Below are 26,033 nucleotides of genomic sequence, written 5' to 3'. Positions count from 1 at the left end.
GCATTTCATGCCTCCACATACCTTCACTCTAAGGTTTCCTCTTTTTTTAATATGTTCCAGTTTGTGTAGTAAACACTCAAGCTATTCCTCGCCTTTTGTGAGCTAGTTACCTCTCTAGATTTAACTAATTTGTCTTTCATTTCGTCCTCACAATCCCTTCCTCCATTCTGACTAACGAAAAAAGCGCTGGAGTGCAGTTACTTCCCATCCGAATGCTCCGGCCAAAACCCGAACACCCTAGCGTGATCAATGCACTCCATCCATGGCGTGCAAGGTGTCCCTACCATAAAAGAGGTCCCAGTTGTCGAAGAACGTCCATCCATTACTCTTACAATGTTTCGCGAGCCTACAGTTCACTATAATAACCCTTTATAGCCACTCAGCACCAACCATTCTCCTCGGCAAGACACCACATATAACAGAGATCCCTTCCTTGTCCCTAATCTTATCCAAAGCCTGCCTAAACTTCCTGAACAGCTTCTTACTTTTGACCTTACTATGGTAGTTTCCTCCCTCGCTGAAAAAAAACAATGGGCTTGATCCCATCATCTTCCAAGAACGTGTCTAGCCTAACTGTTACCTTGCCTATCCCAGCCCCCGGCAAACATACCCTCGACCTACGCTTCCTATCTCTAGCACAAAACGCATTATCTAAGTACACACTACCTTGAGGCAGGGTAACTGCGTCTGTCCCCTTCTTATCTCCGCCACGTTCACCTCCTTCGTCACTCCCTCCAGCACACTGAAGGGATTCCTCGTCTCCACGTGGCGCGCCTCCAACTTCTTGGCGCCCCAGCAAACAACCGATCACTGCTCCTCCGTCGCCTTACTAGATAAGGTGACGGCAGGGCACGACCCTCCCTCAGGTGCTGAGATCCTCTCACAGAACTCAGCCTGCAGGTCTGAGATCCTCTCATGAAACTCGGCTTGCACCTCCGAGATCCTTCGATGGAACTCAGCTTCCACCCCTGAGACCTTCGCAATGAAGGCTTCGAGAACAGGACTAACACAACCAGACGACTAAGCAACACAAGGCGCCATGTCTACACTAGCCAGCTATAGCGTCAGGTCACTGCTCACTAAACACGTCCATTCGCTGGGGACCCTGACATGAGACTTGTCAGCATATTCATCTTTCACCTGATAAACTTAACTACGTCACCAGGCCAGTGCTATAATCACCATCTACCAAACCTAATCACACCTACTCAACCTAGCCTGGTCAACCTGATCACGGCCTGGTGAGTCATATCAGCTCACCTAATCACATTACCTGAAGTAGCTAACCTAATCATCACACCTGGACAAACCTACCCCAATCAGACCCACCCAACCTAATCCTCGCGTATCCAACCTAATTACAATCTCACGAGTTACACATCAGTTTCACCCAGTAAGTAATAATTCAACATTCTTTCCATTACCAAATTCTTATCTTCACTCCTTCACTGCCTCCTTCAGCGTCTCACCACGAGACCTCAGAAGCTCGACCTCTCTCTCTCTCTCTCTCTCTCTCTCTCTCGTTGCTAGTCGAGAAAGGGGCCGGGGATGGGGCGACGACAGGCTGGAAGAAGACGAGACAATGAACCATATTCTGAAACACTTCTGCGCCGCATCTCCACTAAATTGATAAGACTCTAAATGAAGTTGCACGGTTTTTTTTTTTTAGGATGTTTTTATGGTTCTAGTGACAGATTAACACAATTTCTATATTATTAACAGGAGAAGCAAAGAAAGCAAGATCATCAAGCCTCCAATTCTTCTAATGGTCGTTTAAATCACCTTGTTAACTAACTCTCCCATTCTTGAGAAACAACCTCTTCTGTAAGCTAATATTGGCGAGACTTTATGAATGTTTAGTTGGGCGTTTCAGACTCAGTTTTAAGTATTTAAGTCCCAAAATCTGAAAAAAATAATTTGTAACTAACCAAACGTATCTAGCCCAATCAAACTCGTTTCATTCAAGCATTATCAGCGATAAAACAAATAAAAATATTTCGCTTTAATTGCCGCGAAAGCGAGGAATAGACAACATTTATGAATGGGCATATATATAGTATAGCACACCCCTCCCCTCCCCCTTCCATTCTCGAGGAACACCCGCACTTACGGTCTGATGTTGGATGCTGTTTGCCGGAATCTAAGCATTCTTTTGTATTTAGTTCCCTCCCCCCCCCCGCCGCCTTTTTAGACCTTTCAGGCCCTTGCGATAAAGATAACAATTCTCGTGGTTTAGTTATTATTATTTTTTCATTATTATTCCCTGTGTGTTAATAATTATTTGTGTCATTGTTTGTTATTCCTTGCAAGTTATTAGACATTTTCAGATTAGTTCCTTGCCAGCCAAACAGATAACATTCTTTCTGATTGTTTTTTATTATCCTTGCATGAAATTATTCGTTATTTCCTGTGTTATTTAAACATTTACCTTATTCTATAGATTCAATTATTTATTATAGTTATTTTTTTTTATACTGCGTCTGTTGTGTTTACTTGTTTTTCATTCCTTTTCTTAATTCTTAATATTATTATTTTTTCTTGATATGCTATGGATTTTGTTTTATCTTTAAACTACGTCTGCTGTTTTCGTAATTTATCTTCATGCATCTATTTGCATTTTTATTTTTTTTTACACAAACTGCAGGATTGAAAAAATAAATAAATATGAGTGGTGCAGAGCAAGAGAGAGAGAGAGAGAGAGAGAGAGAGAGAGAGAGAGAGAGAGAGAGAGAGAATTTTTATTACCTACCAGTGATGCACAAAAGGAAAAGAAAAAGGAAAATAGAAAAGGAACAAGGAAAAAAATAGTAAAGTAAAAGGAAATGAAAATAAAACTAATAGAGATGTCATTTAGGAAAAAAATGTGTAAATAGTTCATTGATTTTATTATTAATTTTTCTTACATTGTCAATATTAATTAAAACTTATAACACAAACATTGCCACTCATTAATATCCATTTCGCCACATGACACACACACACACACACTTTTATTTTGCATATGATGAATTTTTCTATTTATCCACCTTACTTATCTTTTTTATTACCTCACATAATGAAAGAATACCACCAAACACTTTCTGAGTGGAATAATGAATAAATTTTACCTTTAGTTTCCTCTTTTCAGGTAACTTAAAAATATGCATTAAAAATCTCTCAGAATTTTTGCATTCCTCAAATCACCACCATCTTGTACATGCATCTGATGAGGGCACACACACACAGGGAGATGGATAGACATAACAATAAGAATTGAAAACTTTATTAATTTGATAAAAAATGGCATATTTTGCTTAAAAACATTTCTAACTTTTAGAAGATAGGCCAAAAATAAACATTTCTTCAAGTAGATAAAAAAAAAAAATGAAAACAAGCCTTTCTGTGAAGAAAGCAAACCAGAAAATGATAAAGATTACAATTTTGAGGTAAAATGAATGTGAGCAAAAGGTTTATGGGCTTGCAAAAATACCTTCATGGCATTGTTACATTCTCTTTAATTTATAAATCTCTCTTAATTTTGTAAATAATTTTCAATGCTTTGGCTGATACTGTTTTAGTAATGAACAATCCCACTTGTTTGAGACAAGGCCACTTGTAAGAAAAAAATGCCTTTCAGGCTCACAACAGTGACTAGTCTTCATGGCTGGAGACCCTTGCTACGCAAAAATGCATCAGGAGTTGGGTCACGACCTAAGAAGTCTCGCAAAAGATCATGGGCATCCTTTGAACCTCCGGGCTGCAAGATGCTCTGCCGATACTTGGCACCAATTTCAGGGTTAAGGATGCCTTGCTTCTTGAAACAGCTCTCGTACATGTCCATGGAAAACACTTCACTCCACTGCAAATAAAAAAATATTAATTAATTAATTAATTAATTGAAAAATTGATAAATACTGTATACTTTGGTGTAAAAGATGACACTTGAATCATTCTACAAAGACACAAAAAAAATAGGCTCGTTCAATACACCAGATACAAAAACAATGATCTTAAAATTTTAGGCAAAATACCATTGTAAATCAACAACAACCTTTTTCAACCATTTTCAGAAAATGTGTTCAAATATACTCCTATTGAAAAGTATGTAAAATGAAATTTAATGTAGTACAACTACAACCCTGTGCTGCCATTGTATATAAACTGACAAAACAGGAGGCTGTGCAAATATTCTCCAGTTTTTTCCAAAACTGAAGGAGTTATTTATAGGTCTTCAAGGCATGGAACCCCAAGCTAAGCAGCAAAGGAAAACAAACTGGGGAGAAGATGAATCTCTCCAGCTTGCAATACTATATAGGGACAAAGTTCATGTACTGAGAAAAAATTCCAAGAATGCTGGTGTATGTAGTCAAAAAGAAACATGTTATATAGAAGATTGCGGCTGACAGCCTGACACCTGCAGGCGACACACGTAGGTGGTGCAAGGCAAGGGTTTGTTTATGTTTAGAAAAACTTATTGTACCGCATATAATTTTACACTATCTTTGTCCATCCATCCTTTTTCATGAAAATGTACAAAAACACCAGGTGGAATTTTATTTTAGGTTTGGTTTAGGTTGGATATTTGAAACTGTCTACCTTCTGAAGCAACTTGCCATTAAAAACTACATCTACTTCCCCTTGGTCTGGTTTGAATAAAGATAAATGAGCAAGTTGGGATATGCTCATTATGTTCAAATAAAAGTAGTTTCATTCACATTTTAGTTAATTTAAGAAAAAAACAGGCAAAAGAATAGCCACAAATCTGAAAAAAAAAAAAAAAAAAAAAAAAAATAAATAAAGAGCTAAAAACTCACCAGATAGCCATAGTATTGAGCATCATATCCCCCAGCCAAGTGTCCAAAGTTGGCAGGCATATTAGTGTTGGGGATGGGCTCAATGCCCATGATATCTTTGTAGGTTTGTGTGAAGAGAGCTTTGGTATCAGCTTCTCCTCTTGTGTGAATGGTCTGGTCAAAGGTCCCAAGGATAATCTGCCTCAAGTTGAATCCACCTGCATTTGCCTTTCGGGACTTTGCCAGCTTGTCAACAATCTCATCTGGGAGTGTTTTACTTGTCTGCAAGTAAATCAGTACTTGTTCCACAGTTCTAAGAAAACACAATATTGGGCTGAAATTCTATGGATTAGTGATCCAGAAATATGACAGCCATTATCTCCAGCTGAGCAAGAAAAATTATCTCATTTGTTTCTTATTTTCTAATGTTTCATTCTAGATGTGACTACATTGAAATTGATGATATTACACACAGTGTTTATCAACTTAATCAATCTGACAGATCTCCAAGTTGTTATTTTCCTCCTAAGTCAATACGGTAAGAAAAAACTAGTGTGAATCCATACCTCATAGTGTCCAGACATGAGGGTCAGAGGCTCCTTCTCCCACACCCAGTTCTCCAACATCTGTGATGGGGCCTCCAGGAAGTCCCTCTCAACATGAGTTCCAGCAAACATGGCAAAGGTAGCATGGGAACATATGTGATGCATCACGTGACCAAATTCATGGAAATAGGATTCTACCTACAAAGTAAGAACATTATTATGACTAATATCACTTGATCTTCACATACTTTAAAAATAAATACTGAATATTTTCTTCCCTAACACATACCTCTGAATGATCCAACAAGGCTGGCTTATCTTTGGTGGGCTTGGTGAAGTTACACATCATTGCACACACAGCGACCTGCATAGAAAAGTGAAGTGAAGACACACCAAGTGGAAAGAAGGCAAGTAAAGTATCAAGTGAAGTCTGAAAACACACACACACACACACACACACACACACACACACACACACACACACACACACACACAATGAAATAAGTTATTGCCATCAAACACACAACAAATGGATAGATGGTGGTGTGAGGGAAATGAAAGGCAAGATGCAGAATGTTGATGCATGGCTGAAACTGAAGAGAGAGACGGGTGGAGTGTAAAGAATTTTTGTTTATTTACTTATTTATGTCCTATGTCATGGTGACTGGTCAAGGAAAAACAACTGGTCAAAGAGAGAGAGAGAGAGAGAGAGAGAGAGAGAGAGAGAGAGAGAGAGAGAGAGAGAGAGAGAGAGAGAGAGAGAGAGAGAGAGAGAGAGAGAGAGAGAGAGAGAGAGAGAGAGAGAGAGAGAGAGAGAGAGAGAGAGAGAGAGAGAGAGAGAGAGAGAGAGAGAGAGAGAGAGAGAGAGAGAGAGAGAGAGAGAGAGAGAGAGAGAGAGAGAGAGAGAGAGAGAGAGAGAGAGAGAGAGAGAGAGAGAGAGAGGGGTGGGGGGAGGTGAGGGGGAGTAAAAGGAGTTCTAGAGTTTACCATTGGATGAAAGTAAGTGCCAAGTCTTGAGAAGCAAGGACAAAGGAAGCAGAAAGGCATGCAGCTGGGAAGTTCAAGAAGAGCACTGACCATGGAAATAATGGTACAAGATAGTAATTTAATGAAATGAAGCATTGCAGCATTCAGTGAGAGAATCAAGACAGGCTGTTAGAAGGATTGGAGTTGGTAAGGTGGAAAGCTTTTGATTCTATGCTGTTCAGGAAGGCAGTGCAAGCTGACCTTCCCCACATAAGGGAACAGTATGTACTCCATACAGGGGTGAATATATATACGTAGATGTAGTACACCCACCTTCATGGAAATTGTTTTTGCAAGAGATGTGAAATTTTTAGTTGACATTCTCAGTGAAGGACAGTCCAAGTATGTTCAGTGTAAGGATGGGGAACAGCTAAGTCTCATGAAAGAAGAGGGGATAGTTGTCTAGAAAGTTGTGTCAAAATGAAGAAATTGAGTTTTTGAGGCATTGAATAGCACATCATGTCCTCTGCCCTATTTGGAAATAACAAAAACATTCAAAGTTTGGTGTTCTGTGGGTTCTCTATATCATCTGTTTAATTCTCGCTGAGCTGAAAGTAGGCTGGGACTCTCTCTCAACACCAACTTCTTGGCTACTTGAGATCAATTACAAAGTACAACAAAATAAAAAACAAAACACCATTTTGTTACTAGTGTATTTCTATATGCAATATCATGAGTGTCTATAAGCTGAAGGACAACTAACTCTTTAACTCAACAAATCAACCATCCTCTTACAGCCTTAGTGCTACAGACAGGCTTAGGCTTCAGATTGCACAATTACCTGTCGGCTCCCATCTGCACCAACACATGAGGGCTGCAGGGGGAAGATGGCAGCATGTCCAAATTTGCCATCACGGGGGTACAGGTCCAGGAAGAAGTAGCCTAAATTCTCTCCGCTTTGGGCATCAGTCACCCGATACTGCAAAAAGACACGTAAGCTGAGACAATCATAACATAAGTTGTCTTTCCCCAATATCAACAGATACATCATTTGAAGGAATACTTGAGGATTCCATTGTGTCCTTGGGAAACAGGATATGCCCAAGAATGGCTTCAGTTAACATGAATGGTATACATGTAGCCTTCAGAGTAAATAGGTGATAATGTTTTTAGGTAGATATCATATGAAAGATTATAGAATGAGTGTTTGCATTAACGGGAGTGAAAGCAAGGTGTGGGAGGAACCAGGAGGAACTGTGCAGTGTGTGGTATGGACACCAAGAGCAAAGGAAGAGGAAAAGAAGGATGTGAACTCATAATGGCTCCTGACAATATGTAAGAGCTTAGAGGCACGTGGGTGGCAAGGTTCTACAATGGTGTGGACAGCTGGAAAAGGAAGAACAGTAGAAGATGGATGGATCTGTGTGTATGCTCCTGTAAATTCAAGAAGTAAAAGAATGGAGAGAAGAGGAAATTTTGAAGTGAAATGAGAGCCTGAAGAATATTAGAAAAGGGAGATAGTTTTGGCTGGATATAAGAGTGGAAAGGCTGGGCATAGTTGGGTAGCATGGAGAATAGATGGAGTGAATGAGGACAGGGAGTGCACAGAAGAGTTCTTCCTAGCCAGCATTTCTAGCAAATGATGATTCACAGATACATGTGGAGAGGGAAGGATGGAAGTGGAAGCAGGACAGCCTTGTGGATTAAGTAGCAGTGGATGAAGGACTGAGGTAGCAAGAGGGATGTTTGATGGGTCTGATCACTATCCTCTTGTAATCAAGATAAAAAATAAAGGATAGATGGGAGTATTAGGAATAGTGGTAAAAGGGTGGTTAGTGCAGAGGTGGTGAGTGAAAAATGAATTATGAATGTATATAAAAAGAGCAACATGAGAAGAAGGTTTCTGAGACAAAACAAAAGTTGGGCTGACAGTTGGAGAGGAACTGAGTGTAAAGGTGTTTAGTGTATTTAAATGTACTGAACACCTACAGTAGCAGCAGAGGTGGTGGGAAGGTCTGAGGGCAGGAGAAAGAGAATGCATGATGGATGGATGAGACTGAAGAGCCCATAAAAGAGAAGAGAAGTGCACATGAGAAAATACATGAAAAGGATGTACCAGGGGAGAAGTGAGTGCAAGTATTGGAACAGGAAAGTGATGGAGTTGATGATAAAGTACAAGGAGAATAGGTGAAAAGTTTGGCAAGATTATAGGTAATAGTGAGGGAGTGGAAGGTGTGATTATTTAACAAATGGGGAGACAGTACAAGTAATGTTTAGATATGGTGAGGTATAGACTACTCTGCCATGGCCATTCCTCATGGGGACATCCTCTGAGAGGGTGAGGCATCACACACAGATGGAGATAGTTACAACATAATAAATATCATCTCAATTTCATAAATCTTCATCCTTTATTCAGTATTCATAAATAATATATTCCATTCCTCTGTGACCAAATATCACCTATAAATCTTCTCTTAAGAACATTCTTACTCTTAGTTTACCTACTTTGGCTTTCATTCTCTAAAACACATATGACTAGCTTTATAAATCTGAAATCATGCAAGATTCTCTCAGTTCCTGTACTCACCAGTTTCACATCATCATGCCAAGTGTCAGCATCAGTTACTTGGGTGAACTGCAATCCCAATAATGTCTGGTAGATGTCAAAGAGTCCTGAAGTCACCTTCTCCAGAGGAAAGTACTGCCTCACCTGTTAGGTAGAGGAAGCATCAAATTATCTATTTTGTATTCAAGTAGAGACTGGAGTTTACATGGTTAAGCACCAGAAAATTAGCAAACAGAGAGAGAGAGAGAGAGAGAGAGAGAGAGAGAGAGAGAGAGAGAGAGAGAGAGAGAGAGAGAGAGAGAGAGAGAGAGAGAGAGAGAGAGAGAGAGAGAGAGAGAGAGAGAGAGAGAGAGAGAGAGAGAGAGAGAGAGAGAGAGAGAGAGAGAGAGAGAGAGAGAGAGAGAGAGAGAGAGAGAGAGAGAGAGAGAGAGAGAGAGAGAGTGTAACCATCAGTTTGTCCTGCTGGTGAGGATTCGTGCCCTGAACAATCGGAGTATAATACCTGGTTGAAGTTGAGAATGCTGTAACAGTGTATCCACAAATACATTTATTTAGGGCTGAAAATTAGTGCAATTACTTACCATGAAAAAACAAATAGAATAAAGAACAAGGATGGTACAGAGTGCTTTTGATAAAACAGTTATGAAAAGTGATCACTGACTATCACTGAAGATAAAGATTTATAATGAACACATTGCATCCTACCTGTTCTAACATGGGAATCAGACAACCTGAGTCTTATTAAAGTCTTGGAGCAGAAACTCTGCACCTAAACTTACAATTACATACATCTAATTTGCTATTTATGTGATGTGCCAATTTACCCCAGTGTGTGCCAACTTACCCCTCAATTGGGCATGTTGGCATACTTAAGTTATTTCTTTCTAATTAATGCAGAGCTTTAGTTTGGAAAGAAAACCATGTTTTTATTTCATGAAAAGTAAGATGAATGTTTGTATTTTTCAATGAATGCATAAACAAACAAACAAATTCTTTTAGTTTTTCTTCCATCACAGAGAATATAAAAAATGTGTCGACCAGCCCTGGTCTCCCATACTGGGGATTGGGGAAGACCTTTATAATACAATGAACTCTGAGGTCAGTGATGATAGAGATGGATGTGTAGGATCTACAAGACAAATATTTGTGAAAGAATTCAAAATTATTCCATGGGAAATCAGAATAATATTGTCTCAACTCTCAGGTCCTCCCACTTACTGGAGACTAGAAGCACCTCTACTCCAGAGAATCAAGAAGCTGTGTGTGAGAAAAAAAGACTCATACAAGATTACAAAAAGAAAACTCAGTAGAGAAAATCCAATATTAAGATGAAAGAACATGAAGATATAATGAAAAAATGTATTTTTGGTGTGTCTTTCAGATGGTCAAGAATACAGGTCTGGCATCCTATCAACTCTACTTATGATGTGGTGGGAACACCACACCGTTATTCATGTGACAGACCAGTCACCACTAATAACCCTAACTCCTATCTCAATTCTTAATAATGACTTGCCTCATTTTGATCCACCGCATACATCTTCTCTTCCACTTGGTTCATGTAGTAACGCAGATCCCAGAAGTCCAGCTGGCCATTGAACTCATAATTGTACTTTTCGCACTAAAGAAAAATTACATTGCTTGTAAAATGTGAACTGTTGATTACACAAGATGAAAGTTTTCAATGCTAAATGTAAAAATATATATAAAAGTTTAAAGGCTGAGAGTAATAACATTCATACAGAAAGAAGCATTTATAGATGTTTAAGATTATGAAAGGCACCCTGTGCAAGCAACAAGTGTCTCCTTATAGCTAACCCTCTCCATGCTGTTGCACCCGACAAGTGCTATGGCAGGAATTGAAGCAAGAGCCCATCTGTCAAAGTCCTGGCTGGAGATATGAACTGAGCAAGCTAATCATTATGCTGCAAGAATGTCTAAATGTAATGGTTGCAAACATGAATGAATGGCTGAAACGGATTAACTGCAACTTTTGTGCTCTGAAAAGGCATCTTGGATAGATTACTGAAAAACAAACCACATTTTTACAATGAAATCTCAACAGTGACTTTAATACCTCTTCCTTCTTGAATTTGAGCATAACAACTTTTTCGTCTTCCCACAAAGGCTGAAGCTTCTCAGAGAGGTTGGTGAGGAAGTGGTCAACGTTTTCGGGGTTTTTGGCCATACGCTCCTCTAGCACATAATGAGCATGATTCTTGTAGCCCAGCAGCTCAGCTTGCTTCTGCCGCAAGCTGATGAGTTCCTCTAAGATGGGTGTGTTTTCTTCCATACATCTGCAAAACAGTTGCCTATCACCACCACAATCATCACTAGTACCATCACCAACATTACCACATCAACACTAATTCCAATTCCACCTCCACCACCACCAACATTACCACATCAACACTAATTCCAATTCCATCTCCACCGCCACTACCATCATATCACATTCAATCTTATCCCACTTATCACATTTCAACCTTATCCCATTGAGCAAAGTGCTAAGGGTGCAAAGTAAAAAAAAAATCTGATTTAATTCTATCTTGAAAAGCATCATATAATAACTATTTTGAAAATTTCTTTTCTACATCAGTTATATCATATATCACTTCCTAGACATACAATGCATGAAATGCCTTCCATTTGTAAAGACACAGACACACAAATCATATAATTTTCACACTTCTATTCCTCCTTTGTGTCTGCACAATATTTTGATCATCACATTTTTTGCATTTCCATTCATTTTACATATTTTTCAGAGGGCTAATGTAGTGGATGATGATTTGTTCCCACTACACCTGGAAAGGAAGGTTATAATGAGAAGTCATTGTGAAGGGAATAGACTGGCAAGGCTCCTTTGGCTATCCAATCTTTATGTCAAGACCTCACACTAACTTGGACTGACTGGCGGTGACCATAAGACGACGAGTGTTCGGAACGTGGCACTTCTTTGTTATTGGGAAGAGATGAGGATACTTCATGGTCACTTCAAGCTTGCCTTCCTCGCCCTGTGCAAAATTAATTTGTCACTGGACACCATTTCTTGCTTCAATTCAAATCTATCTTTGTGTCATTAAAGTTTTCAGGCCATACACTAAATTAAGCATCAGAACCAACATTTATTGAGATTGGAAACAAAGCCAACTTATGAACAGACTCCTTTCCTGAATTTTGACTGCTCCTTATGTCAGCACTCTTCCAATCATCAGCACTGCTAATTTGCTGCATAAATTTCATACACAGTAATTAAGGATACAAGAAAGAAATGTTACCTGAGTTAGTTCATCAATAAAGTCCTCTGGCATACCAGCTAATTCTTCATGAGTGAAAAACAATTTTGTGTTGTCTTCGTTTAGATTTCTTTGAAACTTTATGCTCAACTCAGACATTCGCTTCTTTATCTTTTTCACTTCCTGTTGGATTTCCTCAGACAAATGTAACCCTGAAAAGAATCAAGTCATTCAATTTCCATGACAATAAAAGCACCATATGGTTAAAGAAGTGTTTGATAGACAATTTGTGATTCTGTGCTGTGAGGTAATGAGCCAACAATCAAAATGATGAGAAAATGGATTTTTTTCTTAAGTAAGAGGGACAATGGCCTAGGACAACTTAAAAAAAAAAGGCCCACTGAGATGCCAGTCCCTAAAGAAAGGTAAAAAAGATTGTCTAAAATTGGATGATAAATGCCTTGAAATGTCAGTCCCTAAAGAAAAGTCAAAAGCAGTCTAAAATTGGTGGATAAGTGTCTTAAAATCTTGCTCTAGAAAAAACCTCAAATCATAGGAAGGAGGAAATACAAGGGCAGGCAGAGACTTCCAGACATTGAGCCCTCACACTCCTGTACTCACCATTGCGTTTTCCATGAAGGATGAGTTTCTCCACCAGCCTCTTCTGCTCTGTGGTGAGACCATCTATGCCGACACTATCCTTGAATCCCACCACTCGGTCAAAGATGTCCTTTCTCATGCTGCAGGATTAAGGGATCACTTATCATCTTCAAAGTTGTCTCAAGTTTATTACAATACTGATGCTACAACATGATGTTTGATAAAACCATTTCATTTATATACACACACACACACACACACACACACACACACACACACAAAGATCTTTAATTCCCTACAAAACATATGGTGAAAGGACTTCAGTACTACACTAGAGAAAATTCATACATCAAGTAATATGTCAGAGCAACATATTCATCTCTATTAGTGGCTGTTAAAATCAATGAAAACTTTACCACAGAATGAAAGGCACTGCATGATTCCCTGTCTGAAATTCATCTCAAACTCGATACCCTAATTTTCTGGCACATGAAAGGAAACAAAGTCTGCCAGAAACTACTTGCAACACACCTCATTTCCACATCAAATTCCTCCAGCTTCTGTTCCGCCTTGCTGGAAGCTTCCCGCACAGCTTTGTCCACGGCAGCATGCTGGGGAAAGTCTAGTGGTGACCCTTGTGTGGATCGCTCTGTCATCAAGTCTGCAAGTTGCTGCATAAAACATGTGTAAGTTAAAAAATAAAGAAAATATAATAATAATCTTCTAACAAGTAAAATGTCACATCACATTAACATACTTGTGTTTCCCAAGTGACAGGCAATATCAACACAACCATCCAAACATTACATCTTATATGACCATCTGGTCCTATCGTGTCTTGGCTATGCCTCAAGTATCATAACATATAGAATAAGAGACTCAACATCTAACTATGGTGTACATAGACATTAACACTACTTATTCACTTCATGTACCATTCAGCCTTGCTCTAATTCTCAGTGGTGGCTGAGTGACAAACAAACAGAGATGGTGGGCTGTGAAAGTGAATCCCCCATGCCAGTGTACTGCTAGCAAGGTAATGGGGAACATTACCTCAGTGCAATGCAGCATAGACTTCCATCCTCACTTTCATTCATGGTCGTTATCCAGCCTTGTGTGTGTGTAAAAAATAATAGTAATGAAATGAAGTTTGGATTTGTAGTAACTTAGCTTTATATTTAGACACCTGGCTCCAGTATATGCATTATATATATGACAAGAAAAATGGTAGAGGGTAAATGTAAATATTTTTACAGACTGTTACTGATAATTTTTCAAGCATTTTTGTTCAAGATGCACTTTCTGCATTTGTTTGGTTGCTAAAACTTTTTCTTGTTGTTTCCATTATTAAAAATCTGTGAACCAATAATGTATTACTAGCCAGTGCACTTGGTTCACGGCTGAGAGGTTCCAGATATGAATTCTTGGGTGGACAGAGATAAAACAGGCGTATATTCCTGTAAGCTATAGTCCCATTTCACTCAGCTGTGAACAGGTACTGCATATAAGCTAAGGAGTTATGACGGTGCCTTTCTAACAAGAGCAGAAGGTTGAGCATCCTTTCCTCTTATATGTACAAGTTTTCAGTGTAAATGTTTCCTCCAAAAGACCAGAAATTATCTACACTAAACCTCGAGAGATAAATAAACCAAGATATTAACACATGTATACTCATATATGTATATGTGTACATATGTGTGTGTGTGTGTGTGTGTGTGTGTGTGTGTGTGTGTGTGTGTGTGTGTGTGTATTTACCCAATTGTAATTCACAGGGCCTGAGCTATGCTCACGTGGTTCTGTCTCCATATCTACAATTGTCCAACTTTTCCTTGAAGTTGTGCATGCTTGTTGCTGATACTACATCCTACATCCTCACTGAGCTCATTTCATTTCTCTGTGGGAAACTATATTTCTTTATGTTATTCAAGTATTTTCTTTTTCTTAGCTTTTTGCTGTGTCCTTGTGTGTATCTGGTATTTCCTACTTCTCTTAGCAGTAGTTTCTCATTATCCATTTCTTTCACTCTATTCCACAATTTATAAATTAGTATTAAGTCTCCCCTTTCTCTTCTTTGTTCCTATGTTGGCAGATTCATTTCCTTTAACCTGTCTTTGTATGTTAATTCTTCTAGTTCTGATTTGTTGCCATCCTTTGTATCCTTTCTAGTTTTTTCACATATTTCTTCTTGTGTGGAGACCACAGTGATTCAGCATATTCCAACTTTGGTCTAATCATGGTAATAATTATCTTTTTCATCATATCTTTATCCATGTAGTGGAATGCTGTTCCAGTATTTCTCACCATTTTAAATGTATCTCTGAATATCCTTTCTACATGCTTCTCTGACTGTTGACTATCCTTACACTGACCATGGCCTTGACACATTCCAAATACTTTTAGCACATACCATGTATATGCACATATACAGCCCTTTGTAATTATGAGGAATATATGACACCATAATACAAAAAGACACATTTCCATGAGAATTATTAATGTTGGTGGCACCTTATGAAATGCCATGATTAGAGAAGAAAGAGAAAGCCTGAAATAACTCACATTGTGAACACATCACAGTAAAGTTAGAGGCCGTGGAAATATATGCATGAATACCATTAGTATGATGCCAAAGAAAGATACTGAGACTTACAAAAGACTGAAGGATTCCACAGTATTCTTTCAATCACTGTTTTCCCCTTACCTTGATCACATTCTCATAGGTAACTCGGGTCAGAGGTAGAGATCCTACACTGTTGTAGGCTGAGCGCTGCTTTGCAATGAGAGCATCTGTTTGCTTCTCTATGTCTTCAGGGGTTATCTTTCGGAAGTCAAACACTCCATTTATTCCCTGAGGTGCTGGCATGGTGCTGGTGACCTGAAAGTGATTCACAGTATACTTAGGGATCCTGAAACATGTGCATTTCATAATAAATATTTCACAGTCCCTTGTTTAACATGTTTAACATTAAGCTGTACAGATCCACGTAAACTGAAAATAAGAATATACCAAGATAGGTCTATAGGAAACAGACTTTTTGTTTTCCTTTGAAACTGCAGGAAAAGCTCACATAAAATGTAAAATATGTCCTCCTGACTCTCCAAATCGGCCAGTATTCTAACTTCAACATAACCTTTCCTGACTCCTTGCTGGTGAGATGGATGTGATTTTCCCACATTTTGTCTGTCTTGGACTTTAATGGTTCCAATGAGTAAACATTCACAATCCACTCCCACCTGCTGGTGTCAACTCTTCATCTTTGGCAGTTTAAAGCACTGCTTGTGTACACCATATCTTATATATATTTTTTTTTAATTATATGGTGCTCAACCCTAATTAATTACATATTTTGCCTACTCTTCAAAAAAGTGATGATAAGCTTGAAATATCTCATAGTTTGGCACCATTAATCAGTCTCCCATTGCTATTACAACAGTATTACAGGTACATGACTGGTGTGGCCTTCTTGTCATATTGGTTCCTTGGGCCTAGTGCAAGTCTGTGTGCCTTGGTATATGGGGTGTACCAGACAAGAATACCAGGTCAGAATACAAAGTTGGGAAATTAATGCTTCCACAAATCCAGCTCAGCTTGCACATACTGCATTGCACAGATATGAAATTTGTTGCAATGAGACATGGTTAAGGCCTCTAGTTAAGTGATGTTTAAATCAATGCTTTACTCTATATTTACAAAGAGAAATCTTCAGGTTATCTTAATTATCTCATTTCAACTTTTACACTGTGCTACTGATCTTTAGTTATCTGTCATAGCTAACTTGCAACTTGAGGCATACCAAGCTTATTACTGACAGGGTTGAGCTGTGGGTTGGTGGGCTCCTTTGATAGCAATATCCACCCAGGCTTTCGTGTACATGCTATAAGGTATAACTGCTTGCAGGTTTGACTGGAGTATTTGTGTGTTATTTTTGGGTCAACTTTCCAGATAATTCTGAAATTGTATCATGGTTTTGGGATGAGAGAGCACTCTTTAATAGTTTCTTTGAAAATCTTCCTACTTACATTTTACTCTCTTCCTTTTGAATTCATGCACACTTCATGCCCCTGGTTCATTACCAGATGGAGCTTACTCCATGTAAGGGTTATCTGTGATATTGTTCCCAGGACCAGGTTGAGGAGGATTTGGATAGCTATAACAGTACCAAAGGAGGAGGGAAGACAATGGTATGAATGTAAAGTAGTGCTTGTGAAAGAGACAACCAATTAGAGGTGGCCATGTCTCAAGCAGGAAGAAGGCTGTGATGCCAGACATTGTGTGGGGGCCCCCTTGCTCTTTTCTGGCTTCAGCTTGCAGACTGAGCAAATCTCCTCACTCTTACTTCCTGCACAATCCGCGTGGTCACCCTAATGCTCCCCAGCCCTCCAGCAGACATGGTGAGTGGACATGAAGGACGTAAACTCAACAACCGGCTGTGGCGCCAGGCCGATGGACAAGAAAAGTAAGGCGCTTTCTACTACCCAGGCTTGTTTAATGACTCCATAGTGGCTACAGATGCTACAGTGGCATCCTTAGTGGCAGCAACCTCCATCCTCACCCACTGCCTAGCACTGTGCTAGGGAATGCCAGATCAGATCCCCAGATCCCACCCTCATCTTGAGGGCCAGTGGAACCAAAATTATGGACTGAGGCTGTTTATCCACCCACCACACTTTGCTACCTAACAGCTAAGCTACCAGGGTTCCCTTTGTCTTCAAGAGGGTCTAGCTAGGTGTAGTCCTCCCTCTCCTGGTCACCGTCCAGAGCAGGAGTCGTCCCTCCTTGGTGTGGGTTAATTTTGGGTTTCTTATCTAACCTTATTTATCTATATTTTTTGTTATAAATTTTGTAAGGGAAACCACAGAAGCTATTATTCATTATTTTCTCCTCACTCCCTTAATATTAGGATCTCAGCTGGAATGTCTGATTATTAGTTTTTGTTTACAGATATCTATTTTTCTTTCATTATTTATGGTTGAGTTCCTCAGGTAGGAGAGTTAGGAGTCTGGAAATTCTCTAATATGTGAATGGCCAAGTTGGCATGAAATAAAATTAGCAATTTTACCTCAGAGCTAGGTTAAGTTAGGTTTAGATTCATTCAGTTCATTAGGATCACCTGAAGATCCGCCACCCCAGCCGCACTCGGGATGGCAGATCTTCAGGTGAGACAATCTGGGGTGGCGGATCTTCAGGTGATCCCATACTTTTAATGAAGTAAACTTTTTTCTGCATTTTTTATATCCACTCAGTTTTTTAATGCGTTCATGTTGTTAGGTTAGGTTAGGTTACGTTAGGTTAGGCTAACCTAACCTAACCTAACCAAGTGAGAGAGTCTGGGGTGGCAGATCTTCAGGTGAGACAATCTGGGGTGGCGGATCTTCAGGTGAGACAATCTGGGGTGGCAGATCTTCAGGTGATCCCTGTGGGGTGGCGGATCTTCAGGTGATCCGTTCATTAATTTAATTGCTGATCTCTTCATTGTGTAGATCATGATTAGGTTAGGTTAAGTTAGGTTAGTCACCATAGATTCTTATATAAAACATTACATAACCTAACCAAACCCAAATGGGGGGGGCTCTGTCCCTCCCCCTGGACCCCCTTAAGGAATAATCTAACCAAGCATTATCTAACCTAACCTAACCAGGATGGCTTCACCCCACCTGGATCCCCCTTTAAGAAAAGGGGCACTTTCCCCCCACCTCATTATTTATGTTTTATGTGTATCTAAAAGTATACGCAAAAGAATGGAAGAGAACAGGCCAGTAATAAGGACAGGAAAGGACTCTAGATTACCTAGAAAATTACCCATCTACAATAAATAAAGAAAATAAGAAGGAATATATATATATATATATATATATATATATATATATATATATATATATATATATATATATATATATATATATATATATATATATATATATATATATATATATATATATATATATATATATATATATATATATTAAGCATGTGATATGGGTTGTGTTCACTGAACAAATCATCATATTTGACTGAAACACTTGCAAAATGCGCGACAAATCATCTCGCAAACTTTTTTTTTTTTACATCTTGAAACCCAGATCGTCGACCATGCCAATTGTATGCCAATTGTATACAAAGAAACTCACTGTACCTATAAATATGGCCAGAACACGAATTCACCATCCTCTCCAAGAGTAAGAGGCGTACTGATGATGCAAACAATAAAACGTAAAAACTACTCTTTTAGTGGACATAATGAGAGCGAAACTGAAGACTACCAAATACGTGATTCTGCATGGCACAAGTCGACCAATTTACGGTTATAAAATAGAATAACATAAAAAAAACACACACACACATAAATAAAGTAAATGGAAACTGGTACGCTAAGGTTATTTCCATAATCCCTAATCTTTCTCAGTTCAGTAGTGATTGGGCATTGGCGAAAGCTCCACCAAGGTACTACACCTTCGCATTCCCCCGTATGGTGCTGTCAACACACAACAGGAGGAAACCGTCTTACACAGGTCACCTCATCAAGCTTACACCCATCACTTCTTGTCCTGTCTGAAATACTAACTCAAAGAATCTTGTCTTGACAACTCGTCAGGACACCTCGCAATAACACACTGCACATCTAGTTCATCCGCCGGCCTTCTACTACTACTACTATTGCCACTATCACTACCTTTACTGCTGTTTCGCCATAACACGTGTACTCACAACAAAGTGCCTTGACGGTGGACAAGCTGGAAGCCTGAATAAGAGTGAGTTGAAGGAATGAGACAGGAGAGAGGCAGAGTGGCGACACAGCGCAGCACTGATCACCAGCCTGAGCTTCATGGCACGGCGCGGCTCGGCAAGGCAAAGCACGCAAAGCAAATATTTCTCCTCTCTTGTTTTCCCGCTTCATTTATCACCCCATTCCCTTCTGATATTCCAGATGATGAATGCTGTATTGTTCTCCATGCAAAAACTCCCTAAATGGTGTTGCTGGTCTTTGGGTTTGATTTTAAGGAGAAAGGCGAAGTCTAGTCCATGGCAGGCGATTCGAACACAATGTTGTTATAAAGTCAAGGGGGGAATGTTAACATGTCAGTCAAACCATACACTTATCAACACCTATCACTATTTGAAAATTCAACGATAAATATCTTTTTATTATCTGCTGTTTGTAGTGTAAACATAGGAAAAACCAACAATGCCCAGAGAGAGAGAGAGAGAGAGAGAGAGAGAGAGAGAGAGAGAGAGAGAGAGAGAGATATGGAATGGACAGTTAATTATGCCATAAAAAATGGTAGCATTATCTCAACAAGCACCATGAACAATTAACTTTTATTTACTTCTTCGCAGCTATAAATAAATCTCTGCCGGTGTCGCTGTGTCTAGTGACCCCTTTTCAGGTGTTTCTGTCTCGTGTCATTATTTCTCTTATTCCTTTGTCTCTCATGTCTTCTTTTACCTAGAAGACAACATTATTTTTGTCCCCAAAATGCAGTGAGCTGCATCAGTTAAAATTCTGAAATGAATCTGAAGATGCTCAGTCAGCGTCTTACCTACAAAGGCCTGGCGATTGAAGAAACCGTGTCTCACCTACACTTAAGAACATAAGAACATAAGAAATAAGGGAAGCTGCAAGAAGCGACCAGGCTTACACGTGGCAGTACCTGTATGAAACACACCTACCTATTTCTATCTGTTATCCCCATCCATAAACTTGTCTAATCTTCTCTTAAAGCTCTCTAGTGTCCTAGCACTAACTACATGATTACTGAGTCCGTTCCACTCATCTACCACTCTATTTGAGAACCAATTTTTTCCTATCTCCTTCCTAAACCTAAATTTTTCAAGCTTGAACCCGTTATTTTTTGTTCTACCCTGGTTGCTGATCCTAAGAATTTTGCTTACATCTCCCTTGTTATAACCCTTATACCACTTAAAGACTTCTATCAGGTCCCCGTCTTAACCTACGTCTCTCTAGAGAATGTAAATTTAACAGCTTCAACCTCGCCTCGTAAGGAATACTCCTCATCCCCTGTATCCTTTTAGTCATTCTCCTCTGTACTGATTCTAATAGACCTATATCTTTCCTGTAATGTGGGGACCAGAACTGCACAGCGTAGTCTAGATGAGGTCTGACCAGCGCCAAGTATAACTTTAATATTACTTCCGGCCTTCTACTTTTAACACTCCTAAAAATGAATCCTAGTACCCTATTTGCCTTGTTTCTGGCTTCTATGCATTGTTTCCCTAGACGGAGTTCAGAGCTAACTATAACTCCTAAATCTTTCTCGTACCCTGTACCTACCAGAGTTTGGTTGTTTAATGTGTACCTATTGTCTGGGTTTCCTCTACCTACGCTAAGCACTTTGCATTTATTGATATTAAATTGCATTTGCCATCTATCCGTCCATTCATTCATTCTATCTAAGTCTGCCTGCAAGGCGATGGCATCCGATTCTGACCTAATTAATCTACCTATCTTTGTGTCATCCGCAAGTTTACTAACATCACTATTAATTCCACTATCCAAGTCATTGATGTATATTAGAAATAACAATGGCCCTAATACTGATCCCTGTGGCACCCCACTAATTACATGACCCCCACTCGGATTTCGAGCCGTTTATTACCACTCTCTGTCGCCTGTTACCAAGCCATGACCCTATCCAGCCTAACACCTTCCCATCTATCCCGTGTGCCCTAACCTTTCTCAGGAGCCTTATGGCATCACTACCTTTCATAATCTCCGAGCCACATTAACACCACCACCACCACTATCACTTATAATCTCCTCGCTATATCACAACCACCACTATTCATTATCTCCGTGCCACGTCACTACCACAGCCACCACCATCACTCAAATCAGTCAGGGGATAGTAAGTTGAGGAACATCACTCTTTCATAACCGTGCTCATTGAAAGGTAATGCTCATTATCGTGTTCTTACAACAAAGGGGAAGCATATCTCTTCGTATCCTCTCAAAATCTTGGTCATCCCATTAGGTTGCAAGTGATTTTTCTTTTTTTTTTTTTTTTATGTAGGAAGGACACTGGCCAAGGGCAACAAAAATCCAATAAAAAAAAATATGCCCACTGAAATGCCAGTCCCATAAAAGGGTCAAAGCAGTGGTCAAAAATTGATGAATAGGTGTCTTGAAACCTCCCTCTTGAAGGAATTCAAGTCATAGGAAGGTGGAAATACAGAAGCAGGCAGGGAGTTCCAGAGTTTACCAAAGAAAGGGATGAATGATTGAGAATACTGGTTAACTCTTGCGTTAGAGAGGTGGACAGAATAGGGGTGAGAGAAAGAAGAAAGTCTTGTGCAGCGAGGCCGTGGGAGGAGGGGAGGCATGCAGTTAGCAAGATCAGAGGAGCAGTTAGCATGAAAATAGCGGTAGAAGACAGCTAGATATTCAACATTGCGGCGGTGAGAGAGAGGCTGAAGACAGTCAGTTAGAGGAGAGGAGTTGATGAGACGAAAAGGTTTTGATTCCATCCTGTCTAGAAGAGCAGTATGAGTGGAACCCCCCCAGACAAGTGAAGCATACTCCATACATGGAAGGATAAGGCCCTTATACAGAGTTAGCAGCTGGGGGGAGGGATGAGAAAAACTGGCGGAGACGTCTCAGAACACCTAACTTCATAGAAGCTGTTTTAGCTAGAGATGAGATGTGAAGTTTCCAGTTCAGATTATATGTAAAGGACAGACTGAGGATGTTCAGTGTAGAAGAGGGGGACAATTGAGTGTCATTGAAGAAGAGGGGATAGTTGTCTGGAAGGTTGTGTCAAGTTGATAGATGGAGGAATTGAGTTTTTGAGGCATTGAACAATACCAAGTTTGCTCTGCCCCAATCAGAAATTTTAGAAAGATCAGAAGTCAAACGTTCTGTGGCTTCCATGCGTGAAATGTTTACCTCCTGAAGGGTTGGACGTCTATGAAAAGACGTGGAAAAGCGCAGGGTGGTATCATCAGCGTAGGAGTGGATAGAACAAGAAGTTTGGTTTAGAAGATCATTAATGAATAATAAGAAGAGAGTGGGTGACAGGACAGAACCCTGAGGAACACCACTGTTAATAGATTTAGGAGAAGAACAGTGACCGTCTACCACAGCAGCAATAGAACGGTCAGAAAGGAAACTTGAGATGAAGTTACAGAGAGAAGGATAGAAACCGTAGGAGGGAAGTTTGGAAATCAAAGCTTTGTGCCAGACTCTATCAAAAGCTTCTGATATGTCCAAGGCAACAGCAAAAGTTTCATCAAAATCTCTAAAAGAGGATGACCAAGACTCAGTAAGGAAAGCCAGAAGATCGCCAGTAGAGCGGCATTGACGGAACCCATACTGGAGATCAGATAGAAGGTTGTGAAGTGATAGATGTTTAAGAATCTTCCTGTTGAGGATAGATTCAAAAACTTTAGATAGGCAGGAAATTAAAGCAATAGGACGGTAGTTTGAGGGATTAGAACGGTCACCCTTTTTAGGAACAGGTTGAATGTAGGCAAACTTCCAGCAAGAAGGAAAGGTAGATGTTGACAGACAGAGCTGAAAGAGTTTGACTAGGCAAGGTGCAAGCACGGAGGCACAGTTTCGGAGAACAATAGGAGGGACCCCATCAGGTCCATAAGCCTTCCGAGGGTTTAGGCCAGCAAGGGTATGGGAAACATCATAGCGAAGAATTTTAATAGGTAGCATGAAGTAGTCAGAGGGTGGAGGAGAGGAAGGAACAAGCTCAGAATCGTCCAAGGTAGAGTTTTTAGCAAAGGTTTGAGCGAAGAGTTCAGCTTTAGAAATAAATGTGATAGCAGTGGTGCCATCTGGTTGAAATAGAGGGAAAGAAGAAGAAGAAGCAAAGTTATTGGAGATATTTTTGGCTAGATGCCAGAAGTCACGAGGGGGAGTTAGATCTTGAAAGGTTTTGACATTTTCTGTTAATGAAGGAGTTTTTGGCTAGTTGGAGAACAGACTTGGCATGGTTCCGGGCAGAAATATAAAGTGCATGAGATTCTGGTGATGGAAAGCTTAAGTACCCTTTGTGGGCCACCTCTCTATCATGTATAGCACGAGAACAAGCTGTGTTAAACCAAGGTTTAGAAGATTTAGGACGAGAAAAAAGAGTGAGGAATGTACGCCTCCATGCCAGACACTATCACCTCTGTTATGCGCTCAGCACACAAAGACGGGTCTCTGACACGGAAGCAGTAGTCATTCCAAGGAAAATCAGCAAAATACCTCCTCAGGTCCCCCCAACTAGCAGAAGCAAAACGCCAGAGGCACCTTCACTTAGGGGTATCCAGAGGAGGGATTGGAGCGATAGGACAAGATAAAGATATGAGATTGTGATCGGAGGAGCCCAACGGAGAAGAAAGGGTGACAGGATAAGCAGAAGGATTAGAGGTCAGGAAAAGGTCAAGAATGTCGGGCGTATCTCCAAGACGGTCAGGAATACGAGTAGGGTGTTGCACCAATTGCTCTAGGTCATGGAGGATAGCAAAGTTGTAGGCTAGTTCACCAGGATGGTCAGTGAAGGGAGAGGAAAGCAAAAGCTGGTGGTGAACATTGAAGTCTCCAAGAATGGAGATCTTTGCAAAAGGGAAGAGGGTCAGAATGTGCTCCACTTTGGAAGTTAAGTAGTCAAAGAATTTCTTATAGTCAGAGGAGTTAAGTGAGAGGTATACAGCACAGATAAATTTAGTATGAGAGTGACTGTGTAGTCGTAGCCAGATGGTGGAAAACTCGGAAGATTCAAGAGCGTGGGCACGAGAGCAGGTTAAGTCATTGGGCACATAAACGCAGCATCCAGCTTTGGATCGAAAATGAGGATAGAGAAAGTAGGAGGGAACAGAAAAGGGGCTACTGTCAGTTGCCTCAGACACCTGAGTTTCAGTGAGGAAAAGAAGATGAAGTTTAGAAGAGGAGAGGTGGTGTTCTACAGATTGAAAATTAGATCTTAGACCGCGAATGTTGCAGAACTTAATGAAGAAAAAGTTGAGGAGGGTGTCAAGACACTTAGGGTCGCGACAGAAAGGCAGTCCGACCTGGGCACATTTATGGTCCCCTCCCCAGATGGGGACTCCGAGGCTGGTGTAGGAGTCGCCATGATGATTTTAAAATTTTTGAGTGAAGGGTGTGTGTGTTATTAGGTGCTTGTAGTTTTGTGTGGAGGAAGAGAGTTGTCTTTAGAAGGCAGGCTGTGACTGCCCCCTTGTGTTGTGAGACACAAAGGGAAACGTTCAGTGAGGTCACAGTTGGGTTAAATGATAAGTTCACAGCACCCCCTGAATAGTGTTTTAGACCTCACTGGGAGTAATTATCGTTTCGGCAGGTGTCTACTGCCTCCTCCTTAGAATATGTCTATCTAAAGTAACAGCACTTGATAATCAAGGTCTAATGATGATTACTACGTAGCCATAATTAGTGACAGTGAAGACGTTTACGTAGATTTCACGCGTGACTCCCCTTTAGGTGTGTTCAAAGCAAAGTCCCGAAGCTACACTCAAATTATAATTGTCGCTGGTCAGAGGGTCAAACTTCATCTGGACAGTGGTGAGCAGTTCCCATAATTAGACGAGATATAATACGTAGGTCCGTTTGAGTTACTACAGAGAATGGAAAAAAAAAAAAAAAAAAAAAAAAAAAAAAAAAAAAATATATATATATATATATATATATATATATATATATATATATATATATATATATATATATATATATATATATATATATATATATATATATATATAGATAGATAGATAGATAGATAGATAGATAGATAGATAGATAGTTAGATAAATGAAATCTAAAGATGTGTAATACTCTTTATGAGAGGATACTGAAACGTTGAAATTTCTATTCGTTGGACAGGGAGATTGAGGGATGATCTGGAACAGACTCGTTAATCAGATTGTTAGCGTCAATTCAATAAAGAACTTTAAAAGATGAGTTTGCGTATAGGAACGACTGATGGATGTAGGCAAGGTGTGCGTATGAATTTTATGCTTGATGCAGCCTTCCTTTGTTTTGTATGTTCTGATTGGCCTAGAGACACCAGTGCCACTGCTTTGCCAACTAAGTTTCCTTTGTGTGTGTGAGTGATACACCTTGATGATCACGTGCTAGACTCGTAATGGCCACCCATTCCTTCCCAGAGAATTCTTACTGTTACCAAAGTTCGATGCATGGGTGGGGCTGAAACCTTCCACACACATCTTGCTTTCTCATATCAGGGGATACTGTTACTGCCTGCTTATGATAAAACAGCTTTGCACGTGAGGAAGAGAACACTGAACACTCATGTGTGCATAAAATAACATCCATACGAGGCTCAGTCATAAACAACGAGGGTTAATTCAAATCAC

At 39.8% G+C, this 26,033-nt stretch overlaps 1 protein-coding gene across 2 annotated transcripts; it reads right to left on the bottom strand.

The window, feature by feature from the left end:
* Nucleotides 1-3,246: 3,246 nt before the first annotated feature.
* Nucleotides 3,247-19,552, bottom strand: LOC135101316 (thimet oligopeptidase-like). Of its 2 annotated transcripts, none has more exons than XM_064005129.1 (14): nucleotides 19,398-19,552; nucleotides 15,393-15,566; nucleotides 13,223-13,362; nucleotides 12,713-12,831; nucleotides 12,134-12,303; nucleotides 11,757-11,869; nucleotides 10,930-11,149; nucleotides 10,369-10,473; nucleotides 8,874-8,996; nucleotides 7,125-7,262; nucleotides 5,607-5,681; nucleotides 5,339-5,515; nucleotides 4,794-5,054; nucleotides 3,247-3,838 (listed from the first exon to the last, which is right to left on the bottom strand). In XM_064005129.1, the coding sequence occupies exons 1-14, from the start codon at nucleotides 19,515-19,517 to the stop codon at nucleotides 3,638-3,640; spliced, it is 2,136 nt and encodes a 711-aa protein (XP_063861199.1). In that variant the 5' UTR covers nucleotides 19,518-19,552; the 3' UTR covers nucleotides 3,247-3,637. The 2 variants fall into 2 exon arrangements, with proteins under 2 accessions (XP_063861199.1, XP_063861200.1); XM_064005130.1 differs by lacking the exon at nucleotides 19,398-19,552 and adding an exon at nucleotides 19,255-19,360.
* Nucleotides 19,553-26,033: the final 6,481 nt, after the last annotated feature.

The sequence above is a fragment of the Scylla paramamosain genome, chromosome 6 (assembly GCF_035594125.1).
Source record: "Scylla paramamosain isolate STU-SP2022 chromosome 6, ASM3559412v1, whole genome shotgun sequence".
NCBI classification, from domain to species: Eukaryota; Metazoa; Arthropoda; class Malacostraca; order Decapoda; family Portunidae; genus Scylla; species Scylla paramamosain.
This window is presented reverse-complemented; position numbering and strand designations above follow the sequence as displayed.

Excerpts from the sequence above, each read along its gene's own strand:
- LOC135101316 (XM_064005129.1), bottom strand. The coding sequence starts at position 19,517 with ATGAAGCTCAGGCTGGTGATCAGTGCTGCGCTGTGTCGCCACTCTGCC. Across the intron at positions 12,832-13,222 it reads GAATTTGATGTGGAAATGAG|CATGAGAAAGGACATCTTTG; the intron begins GTGTGTTGCAAG and ends TTAATCCTGCAG. Across the intron at positions 5,682-7,124 it reads GTGCAGATGGGAGCCGACAG|GTCGCTGTGTGTGCAATGAT; the intron begins GTAATTGTGCAA and ends TTTTCTATGCAG.